This window comes from Epinephelus moara, chromosome 17, assembly GCF_006386435.1.
Source record: "Epinephelus moara isolate mb chromosome 17, YSFRI_EMoa_1.0, whole genome shotgun sequence".
Lineage (NCBI taxonomy): Eukaryota > Metazoa > Chordata > Actinopteri > Perciformes > Serranidae > Epinephelus > Epinephelus moara.
The window spans coordinates 19,987,956-19,999,449 of NC_065522.1; the positions used below are offsets into that span (position 1 = coordinate 19,987,956).

The following is an 11,494-nucleotide window of genomic DNA, read 5'->3' on the forward strand; positions in this document are numbered from 1 at the left end:
AAGTTTTCCAACTTTTGCCAAGAGGGAACTTTAGATATTGGTCCCTAGATTATGTTCAACGAGTTTCATGCAGATCAGTCAAACTTCCTAGGAAGAGATCGATTTTAAGAGTTTTTCAAAAAATTCAAAAATAGGAAAATCTGTATAACCAGAAGTTATGGGTTCTTGAGGCAAATTTGTTCCTCATGAGGAGAGGCATCTCTGTGCAAAGTTTCACGTCTCTACGACATACGGGGCATGAGATATGCCCATTCCAAGTTTGCAATTTCAATTGGTTGCTATAGCCAATTGATGTAATATTGCTTCATTCGCATCCTCCCATGACCCTCTACCACTGTGCCAAATTTCACATGGATTGACCAAGTCAGTGAGGAGAAAAACGTGGAACAGACACACACACAGACAGAGGTTTCGCCATTATATAGTATGTCAAATGAATTAAATCAGTTTTGGGTACTTAATTTTATTGTAACACTGCCATTTGGAAATACATTTTCATTCTCAATAGAGCTTTGATTCTGTACCCAACCTCCACTGGGTGTGACCCGCTGGGTTTGGGCCAAAGTAGTCTCTATATACAGACTCTACATTCAGTGAATGTAGAGTCTTTAGGCAAACCCCGGAGATCTTGCCTCCGGAAGAAGAGCGGAAGAGCCCTGGTTTCCGGTTGTAGGCTGTTTGGTCAATATCACGCGGACTACAATCAAGTTTCAGCCGGCTGCAGTTGTTGCCAGGTTAAACAGTCCGTGCGGTGAACTAACGAGGCGGAACATAATTGGCGTCACTGCAAACTCTGAATCCATCGCAATGGTTCAGCATATTTACAAAACGGAAGTCGGAAACTGAAATTTGCCTCCTCCGCCCAAATCAAACCAGAATGCAAAAAAATGGGGGTCTGCCCCCAGCGGCTGTATCGCCATCTGCTGGAAGTCAGACGCCGAATGGGGCCAAAGAGACAAAGAGGGCTGGACCGAGACTGAGATAAGGGGAAGCGTCAAAACAACAGACAATTTGGTTGGCAGTGATCTGTGCGATAATAATATGTGCTGATTTGTTTTCAGTAACATGTTGTACGTGTGTTATAATAATCGTATAAGTCAATAATCCAAAAAAATTACAAATTACCTTGTTCAACCCAGAAAAAATATTATTATTAAATTATTATTTAGTAGGCTTTGTTATGTAATTATGATGTTGTGGCCTGATGTGATATTTCAAAATAATAGTAACGGTATAAAATTATGAAAGAAACATTTTGATTTTTTTTTTTTTTTTTCCTTCCCCATTTGTGGCGCCCCCCATGGATGATGGCACCCTTAGCATTCGCCTACACTGACTATGCACAGGGCTGGCACTGGACGTACTATTGAAATAACACAGAAGAGAAGAAGGAGAAGTGGTGCAGGGAAACGCTTCAGCCCTTTGCTTGTAATAAATCATTTTATATGACAAATACCAACATGATCTCATCCCAGGTCATCAAATATCGCCATAAATTAAGCCTTTACGGGGCAAGGGCATCGTCTCGTCTGCCTCCATCATGTGAAGAAGCCACTGTGGCCTTCGATGATGCACCGGGTCAAAGGGTACTACGGACGTGATTTATCAGCGTAATTTTTTGTATTGTTTGTTTTGGTTTTGTATTTTGGCAGTTGTGATGTAACAGTTACAGATAAGAAATTGCTCAAACAGGGCCAAAACACACACACACACACACACACACACACGAGTGTGCCAAAATTTGAACCAAGGTTGCTCTGCTTCTGTGCTGGCATGCTGACATACAGGTTAACATACAGTGTTGCTAAGCAAGGGGTCAAATCTCAGAACACTGTTGGCATTTAAATTCATCTAAGGTTAAACCTACAAAACACTGGCAGTTCACGAGTTCTTGTGAGATCCTGCTCCTGAAAACATTAAAATTAAAACTGAAATATAGGGTCTTAACACTGAGAGGTTTAGTACCTGTGACAACGTTTGATCCTCCCTGCGCTGTTCCTTATGTCGCACTACTGTTGCTGGGTGTGTGGTTGTTGGAAGTTCCTTGATCTTCACCTTGAAGAATTGAAAAATGATTTTTTTTCTGAAAATTATAACATCTGTGTCTAAAACCGTTAAGTTCCTGTGAAAATGTTTGATCCTTCCTGTCTTTCTCCTCAGATCGGACTGCTGTTACCTTTGGTGGAATAGGTGGACGCTCCTTTCCCAATTTAGTCATCTGACAGAACAGAATAACATGTAAATTCTGTTTATATTGTGCTTTTTAATACACTGAGCTATTGAAAAATAAACCAAAGTGGTTTGTGTCACCAGTTTGAACAAGTAAAATATACCTTAAACTATATTAGTTTTATTTGATAGTGGAGAGAACGCCAACAAATCTGCTTTACCTGCACACCAGTGGAGAAATCATGTGGCTGATAGCCTGACGTTGAGTTTTTGGCTGCTTGAGAAGACTGCAGTGAAACTGCTACAGCTGTAATTAAAAGGGGATGTCATTCTCTCATTTTTTAGATTGATTTACAAAGTATTGTCATGAATGAACTGTAGTTCTGGCTCTGTACGTGATTTCGGCTCCTCTTTGATTGTGGCTGTTGTTGCAGAGTCCTTACGGCTGTTGATGCTCCAATATTCCTGAGGGGGAAAAATGCCTTAAAACAACTTTTTAAAAATCAAATATAAAATGCTGGGTATTTGGATCAGTTAAGTAGACACCTGTGACAATGTTTGTTCCCTCCTTTCTTTCTTCTTCCTTTCTTCTACTGGTACTGGGTATGTTGGTGTTGGATGCTCCCTGACTGATGTATTCACCTGAAAGATGTTAATTCCACTTATGTCACTTTTCATGCTTTGGCACTTCAAATTAAGAGAATTTTGACTCTTGGTGAAAGTGTTTTACCTGTGGAAGGGTGTAGAAATCCTGCAGCTGATGGCCTGACTTTGATTTTGTGGCTTTCTTGGAAGAGCGTTGAAGAATTGCTGTAACGAAAGAATCTTTTTATTCCAGCTGCTTTATTTTTCAGATTGCTTTGCATATTATTTTGACTGTTGACCTGTTATCTCAGTTTATTGATTAAATGTGCTACTCTTCAGTATACTGCACTGTGCACCACCCAGGTAGAGTGGGAGCTAACATTAGCTAGCAGTGCTTACTGCTTGTAATGTCTTCCCAATAAAGCCAAACAGTTCTGGAAACATTGTGCCCACCCTCCAGTCTCTGCAAGGTTGTCCCAGTGAGTAAACACCTCAATTTAGAGCCGTAAACACCCTTCAGCATTGTTAACTACGGTTAGCTGTGTTAGTACCGTTAGCAGTATCAGCACGGCTAGTGGTGCTAACGTAGGTACAACGCTAAGAGGTGCTGTGGCTTAAAATGAAGCCACTTGCTCAACAGGTTTACTTTGGTTGGTGGCCACCATGTTTCCAGTGAGTCCCCAGGAAAGCAGCTCAGCCTTGCTTCCAATTATTTCCAGTGGCCCCTGCAACCTGAAGAGCATTTTCCACATAGACTACCATTATAAAAGAGACGTCTGTAAAAAGGTTGACAGGACACCTCGAACTAGTCTTATTATGACTCTTTCTATTATGAATTTTTGATCCATGGAGGGTTTATATTTGTGAAACTTTCCTCAAGCCGAGAAAAGCGAGTTAAAAATCAGTGATGTCACGCCATCACAATGTAAAGTCTATGAGCCACACTGGAGACACACCACTGCTCATATTCAGTCGGTCGCATACCCAATTTTGGTGTTCTGTATCTTAATATTGTACAACTATGGCTGCCACAGCTGCTAGTACTTGCCAAATGAGCGGCACTACGAGCTAGCTCCTAACCAACCCAAGTGGTGTGCAGTGCAGAAGCTAACGTTAGGTAGACTCAAGTCAAGACATTTACATAACAAAACATTAAAATACCTCCACCTCTACATGGACAGCACTCTGAAATGTGGTGCTAAAGCTCTGAGTCAATAGAGAACCAGACTAACAGGAAGGGGTCTTTGTATTTCATGTCATTTTGCTTTTTTTTTTTCTTCTTAAAAATGACCTGGTAAGTTACCAGTTAATGGGTGTCAGGCTATCAAAAGCAAAATTAACCGAAGCAGTCATTCCTAGACTTATTAACCCATACGTACGTGATTCCGAAGCAGTCATTCCTAGACTTATTAACCCATACGTACGTGATTCGGGTTCTCCCTTGATTGTTGCTGCTGTTGGAGGGTCAGTATAGTTGTTGGTGCTCCAATACCCTGTCCTTGCATTACTGTCTGCTACCTATTAAAGACAAAATGTCACTGACAAATACTTCAAAAAAATGAAATGTAAAATATTGGGTGTGGCACAAACAGTTACCTGTGATAATGTTTGGTCCCTCCTGTCTTTCTTAGGTCGCACCACTGTTTCAGGGTATGCTGGTGTTGGAGGCTCCCAGTCTGATCTCCTCCCCTCATGTAACCACTGTTCATACTGTGGAGAGTTTTATTAGTAAAGTGTAACTATAAAATGAAAGGATGTTTTGCTGCCTCTCACAGCAGCTGAAGTCGGACTAAAAAACAACTTAATACACTGGGCTGACTGCCGGCGACTTAAGTTGAGTTGATGACATGAATCCATCCAACACAACCTTCAATCTCCGTGACAACTTTCTCCATTACTTTAGTTTTTATATGACATACACTTTTAGTGGATCTTCAAGTGTTTATATTAATTTCGATGCGGTTATATGAACTGCAGCTGAATCCTCACTCTGAGAGGAGAAAAAAAAGCGTTGTGGAGCGTAGCTCCTGTGGGCTCCAGCAACACTCAACCCCTGAGCTTGCCTGAGAAGGACTAAATGCACAAACCTGCTATTTTTAAATATCCCATGGAGAGAGACTCTCACTGCAGCCTGTTTTATTTTGTTCTGAAAATGTTGGCGTGCAGCCTCGTTCTGTGGACGATAAATGAGGTGCAGACTTCCATCTGTGTCACCGGTAATGAGGAATTACAGCGAGTGCTGGTCGGAGCAGTGAGTGACAACAAAATGTCACTGACAAATACTTCAAAAAATGAAATGTAAAATATTGGGTGTGGCACAAACAGTTACCTTTGATAATGTTTGGTCCCTCCTGTCTTTCTTCTTAGGTCGCACCACTGTTTCAGGGTATGCTGGTGTTGGAGGCTCCCTGTCTGATCTCCTCCCCTGAAAGATGTTTATTTCATTTACATGCAACTGTTCATAATTTGTTCCTTCATACCAAGTGGCAACCTTCAGGGCTGAAAAATGAAGCCAATGTGAAAGTGCCGAAACTGCAGTTCATCTAATGGCAATAGTCAATCTTCATAGACTCCCATGTTAAAAGGCCCAACATAAATAAACATGTTTACACAAGTATTTAGGGATGGGGCCACTTGAGTGACAGGCTGTCTTTGAGGCTTTGTTATAAGCCTCGTTTCAACTCAGCAGTATGGTACAGTTCAGTTCAGTTCGGTAAGCTTTTTTTCCATTTCCACAGTGAAAGTTGTGGATGGTACCAATGGAACCGTTCCATAACGTCCCTGTTTTCTGTTGATTGGTCAATAGAGGACGGTCACTCTGGTCAGGGCTGAGTTGTAGCTGGTTTTGAGGCTCATGTCACCACTGCATACTGTAGAGAGTTTAATTAGTAAACTGTAACTATAAAATGAAAGGATGTTTGCTGCCTCTCACAGCAGCTGGTGTCTGAGAAAAAACAACCTAATACACTGGGCCAACTGCCGACGACTTTTAAGGCGAGTTGATGACATGAATTCATCCAACACAACCTTCAATCACTGTGACAACTTTGACCATTACTTTAGTTTTTATATGACATACACTTTAAGTGGATCTTCAAGTGTTTATATATATATATATATATATATATATATATATATATATATATATATATTAATTTCGATGCAGTTATATGAACTGCAACTGAAACCTCACTCTGAGAGGAGAAAAAAAGCATCGTAGAGCGTTGTTCCTGTGGGGTCCAGCAACACTAAACCCCTGAGCTTGCCTGAGAAGGACTAAATGCACAAACCCACTATTTTTAAATATCCCATGGAGAGAGACTCTCACTGCAGCCTGTTTTATTTTGTTCTGAAAATGTAGGCGTACAGCCTCGTTCTGTGGACGATAAACGAGGTGCAGACTGGAAACAGGACTATAGTCTGACTCAGATCCACCCTACTCCTTCACAGCTCCACCCTCTCATCCAAATATGGTTACCTCTGGCTCTTAAAAACTCAAATGGCAAACTAGAGGCTTCAAAACAGCAGTTCACAAACCACTGGATGACTTCACAGTAGCTACGTCCATTAGTCATACAGTCTGTGCTTCATAGTCAGAGAATTTGAAATATTCATGCAGCTGTTTTACCTGTGGAAGGGTACAGAAATCCTGCAGCTGACTGCGTGACTTTGTGGCTTTTTTGGAAGAGTGTTGTGGAGTTGAAAACGCTGTTGGGAAAGAATATAATTATTCTCTATTTCAGCTGCTTTATTTGTCACATTATTATTCAAAATATTGTACTGACTGAACTATAATCCTGTACATACATGAGTTGTATTCCACCTTGACTCTGCCTGTTATTGCTACAGAGACGGTATGGCTGTTGGTGCTTGATGACCGTGGCACATTCTGTTAGGTTAAAGTGGAAAGTTAAAAGTAAGTTGATGCTTCTTACATTAAGATCACAATTATTAAACAGCATGGCTAAAAATACTACTTTTGACTGGCTGCGCTCCATAGCCCTCTTTTAATTGCTCGAACACATACCTCCTTCTTGACAGTCTCTCCTTTAGCCGGCTGATTGTTCCAGTCATATTGCTCTTTCTTCGGGATCCTCATTCCCTTTGGCGTGCATCCCATCTTCCACTGGTGAGTTCTCAAGCCATGGTAGGTTGTAACTTTGGACCAGCCACAGTGACAAACCTGGAGGTCCATGTCTGAATAGTAGTATACTGCATCTGTTTTAGACATAACTGACGAGTTTATTTCGATCATCATCGCTTGTGTCATGTGAGGAATGAACAAGTGTACTCAGGAATCTTTGTGCAAAACCCACCAGTCTTGATGGAGGCGTAGACATCCAGCTCAATGTCCTTCTGATTGTTTGTAAGTTCCACATGACCCCACATGAACTGCTGTTCACTCTCTGTCACCGTCACACCCCTCGGTGTGCATCCCATCTTCCCCTGGTGAGTTCTCAGGCCATGGTAGGTTGTGACTTTGGACCAGCCACAACAGCTGCAAACCTGGAGACTCATATCTGATGTGCTGAGTATCTGTGGAAGTTAAATGCACAAGACGAGATTTTTTTTCTAATCGTCTTCTCTTATGTAACAGATTTAGAGATAGAAACGACAGCTTATTTTTACGGTGACTGTTAGTGTCGGTAGGTCGCCACTTTGGACCAGCAACAGTGACAGACCTGAAGGCTCATGTCTGGTGTGTTTCTCAAAATTTTATTGACATTAAAGCAGGAGTAGACAGTTTAATTTTGGCGTCATTGAGCAAATCCCATAATAAACTTTGAGCATATTGTAATTCAAGTGGACTGAAAACACTGGACTTCTGCACCGTCTCCTGGCTCTGTTTTCAGGCTTTAGAAAATTTAGCCTGTGACAGGAGACTTTGGCTAATCACAGGTCATTTCAGAGAGAGTGCGTTCCTATTCGCTGTTCTACAAATGCAGATGTCCCTTTGGTGAAAACCTGATTCAATGGCGGAGAATCCTGCAGAGAAAGTAGCTAGTCCAGCATTGGCAACAACTGCCTACAGTGCAAAGCTACCCAAAAGAGGAGGACAGACTTACCAAAGAGTCTAAAAAAAGTTTGACAAACAAAATAAAACATGCATCAATTTTGGGAGTGTTTCAGAGATGACGAGAATATGTTGCTAATAGTTTAGCCTTCTGCTAACCAGAGCCTAAGGCTTATAGCTAGTGATGGCCAAATGAAGACTCATGAACCACTTTCTTTAATTTTTCTTGGTTTAAAGATAAAGGCTGAAGGACTTGCAATGAAGTGTGCTTTCAAACCTTTGTTGAACAGACAGCGCCATCTAGTAGCGTCTGAAAATAAAGACAGTGGTACATGAGGCCTCATTTGGCCATCACTACTTAAAGCTGCAGAATTGACCTCACATTCATGTACTAAACGTTAGCCAGAGCCTCAAATCACAATGTGTCTTCCACCTCACTCCCTGCTGCTACAGACCTTCTTACTGGGAAAAGAGCGGGCAGCAGCTCTGCAGACGCACTCCTGTCAGAGGCCACAGTAACATGAATCAAGCCAGCTCAAACTCCTGCAACTCCCCGCCTTATCAGCTAACTTTCTGTTGCTGCTGTTACACAGGTTAGACCCGCTGCTACCGCTGGCCACCAGCTCTCTGTGACACCCAGTGCTGGGGGGGTTTGTGGTGGCTGAATTCGAGCCTCTACAGCTGCCAACTGAAGGTCTGTTCCTGAGCTGCTGCTGCTGGGGAAGCTGTGTGCAACTGTACAGTGTAATAAGGTTGAATAAATCAATGTATGGGAAGCACTGGGTGACTGTGTGAAGCATGTGCATATGCCTGTGGTTGTCTGACGAGAGGGACTGGGGACAGAGAGGGGAGAGCTGCATGAAAAATAACCAACATTTGTCTCCAACCTCTGTAATGTCAGGACTTTCTGTTTTTTATCATCGTAAACTGAATATAATGTGAATTTTGGACTTTATTGTTTTTATTTTCACACATATAGAGGCATATCGAAAAAGGAAGTCATCATAATAAAGAACCACAGGAAGTTTATAGGACCAAGTTACAAAGGCTGCAGTGTCTCAGCTACTGAAAGTGACAAGCTTTCTGTCTCCACTGCTGCACCTGTCATACTCAAGGCGCCACTTCCTTCTAAGCAGGGCAAATATTACAAAGCTCACCTCAGACAAATTGAACACACAGGCATTTTTTATTTATGTTGGAGAGACATATCCTGATCTGGAAGAGTAAATTTGATAATTATCCAGCAATACTTGAGTCCTCCTGGGTTACTGTTAAGAGAACTGTATTTAAACTGACTTATTGTTCGTTTTGGTAAAAAGCTACTTTTCTGTCTGTGATTGATTACAGTGATATGTTGTATTTGCATGCAGCCTTTTATGTGGCCTTGATTCAGTGTAACATGTATCTCTACCTTTTTATTACAAATGCAAAGTCACCTACTCCCTGCATTCTTTATGATTTGGTTGGTTGGACATCATTGACCATTTGCAAACAACAGCACTGGTATATTTTTTTATATATAGAGCAATACTGGGCAAACTTCCAGCCTACCTCTGCATCCTTCTGTGTGTCCGCTCTGGTAGTTACCAGCTATGCTCCTCTGTGATTGCTTTTTAATGTACCCCGGGTTTTAAAGCGACACTTACTTTTCTGGAAAATGCATGCTTTTCTTTTAGGTTAAAATGTTATTAATAAGCTGATGGCACACTAAAATGTAAGTGAATTCCACCAGAAATAAAAACTCTTAATCATATATACCATTCTCATATGGTTCTAAGAAAACTCCGACCAATTGACCTATGGCTAAGTCCTGCTCTCAAACGTGATGAGCCAGTCACAGTGCGTATAGCCATGCCCATACACTCTGACATTCTCTGCCTGGGCGTCCATTGAAATGCATTACAGAAAGTCAGTTTTGTTTGGTTTTATGCAGTATTTGAACTATGTGGGAGCCAGTGGGAGCTGAGCTCCCATAAAGAGGGCATTAGCTCCCATGAAAGCTGTAAAACCATACATCTGTGGGGGTCTCTAAGAAAACATTAACAACCACTATTTTATCACAAATTATGTATTTTTCAATATAATTAGTGTTATTTACGTTAGCGAGATAAATAACTTAGAAATAACTTAAAAATAAGGACATGTTTTCCAAAAGAACGACGATATTCTCCCGTGAATGACAGGCCTTTGGCTGCAATTACAGTGCCAAGACACCATGGGGCGCTGTTGAATAGGCTATTGTTCTGCTACGAGTTGACTTTGACAGCGTGGGAACATTGACGCAACGCATTACGTATTGACAAGCGAGTCAGCCTGTATTTCCAAGCTAGCTACATTATGCCGCCAAAAAAAGGGCTGCTTCAGGGTTCGAGTCTTGAGCATTTTATTTTTTTCTCAAAAAAAACCCCCACAAGTGAAGAACAGGGCAGAACAAGTGAAGAACCTTACGGCTAACGATAGCAGCACCAACGTTAGCTCGGCTGCTAACGTTAGCTCGGCTGCTAACGTTGCTGCTACACACGCTAACATTAGGCCTACTGTGGCAGCCACAGACAGCTCCGAGGAGGCACAAGATGAAGATCAAGCTCATGGGGCTGAACAACCGCCACTGCCACAGAACTGGGGAGAGGACCAGTGGAGATCCTGGAAGGAAAGATACCCCTGGCTGTTTTCAAAGGAAGGTGGTCCCGGATGCCTTGTTTGTAAAGAAGCAAAGACTCTCGTACTTTCCGAGAAAAAGGTTGGAGTGCATTTGTCGGATGCCTGGATTAGCGGTACTGTAATGAGCCCCATTCAAAAGCAGTTACGGAAAAAGATTTATATATCGCGACAGTTTTGCTCATCAACGAGCTGTTGAAATAGCTGAATTAAAACAAAAGGAAGTCCTTCCAAAGAAACTTTCAGAACTCAGCGCCAGTATGTACAAGGAGACAGGTAGTTCGTTCAGGGCAGCCTATACTGTTGCTAAAGAGAGGATGCCTTATACAAAACCGAACCCCATTTTGAAACTTAATGAGATGAGTGGCGCGGCAGTCGGCCCTGCTCACCGATCTGATCAAGATTGTAGAGCACATTGCACAAGAGATGGAAAAGAAATTCATTTCTAATGTTAAGTCACTTGATTCACGCATTAGCATAACGTGCATACATGATTATTTATGTCAGGTGTGATGTCACTGGAAATGGAGATGTGGGCAACGTGTTTTTGGACATAGTTGAACTGGACCAGGGCACAGATGCAGAATCGTTGTGTAATGCACTGAAAAACAGCCTTCCAGCAGCAGGAATGGATGAAGAGTTTTTTAAAAAAAAACCTCATTAGCATTGCCACAGACGGGGCGGCTGTGCTAACTGGGAAACAGAATGGACTGATAGCTAGACTAAAACACAGTGTTGCCAACTTAGCGACTTTGTCGCTATATTTAGCGACTTTTCAGACCCCTCTAGCGACTCTTTTTCAAAAAAGCGACTAGCGACTAGGGGGAGTGTAATAACTAGTTCGGCTTTACTTGATATTAGATATATTCAGTAGATATATCTTTTTACAACCCTATTTAGCACCCTCAGTTGTTGACTACACTCACATGATAGCTGAGGTCAAGAGCTCTCTATAACAGTTGGTCCCATGTCTGTACCCCCTTTCGTTGCTGAGTTATAAGCCCTCAAACATGCACTGAGGTCAAGGTTCAAAGGTCAATGGCTGAAAGCAGGAGCCATGTAGAATCT

General features: G+C 41.9%; 1 protein-coding gene across 1 annotated transcript in view; it reads right to left on the reverse strand.

Annotated features, from left to right (window-relative positions):
* Positions 1 to 11,494, reverse strand: part of LOC126404497 (uncharacterized) — a 34,457-nt gene that overhangs the window by 18,840 nt on the left and 4,123 nt on the right. Inside the window, exons 2-14 of the mRNA XM_050067757.1 lie at positions 7,071 to 7,290; positions 6,782 to 6,972; positions 6,562 to 6,643; positions 6,383 to 6,462; positions 5,084 to 5,179; positions 4,351 to 4,464; positions 4,179 to 4,272; positions 2,900 to 2,979; positions 2,716 to 2,811; positions 2,565 to 2,634; positions 2,391 to 2,476; positions 2,177 to 2,218; positions 1,966 to 2,055 (exon numbers count right to left, since the gene is read on the reverse strand). Of these exons, the coding sequence (XP_049923714.1) occupies positions 1,966 to 2,055; positions 2,177 to 2,218; positions 2,391 to 2,476; positions 2,565 to 2,634; positions 2,716 to 2,811; positions 2,900 to 2,979; positions 4,179 to 4,272; positions 4,351 to 4,464; positions 5,084 to 5,179; positions 6,383 to 6,462; positions 6,562 to 6,643; positions 6,782 to 6,972; positions 7,071 to 7,272 (1,323 nt within the window). The 5' untranslated portion in view covers positions 7,273 to 7,290. The remainder of the gene's footprint in view (positions 1 to 1,965; positions 2,056 to 2,176; positions 2,219 to 2,390; positions 2,477 to 2,564; positions 2,635 to 2,715; positions 2,812 to 2,899; positions 2,980 to 4,178; positions 4,273 to 4,350; positions 4,465 to 5,083; positions 5,180 to 6,382; positions 6,463 to 6,561; positions 6,644 to 6,781; positions 6,973 to 7,070; positions 7,291 to 11,494) is intronic.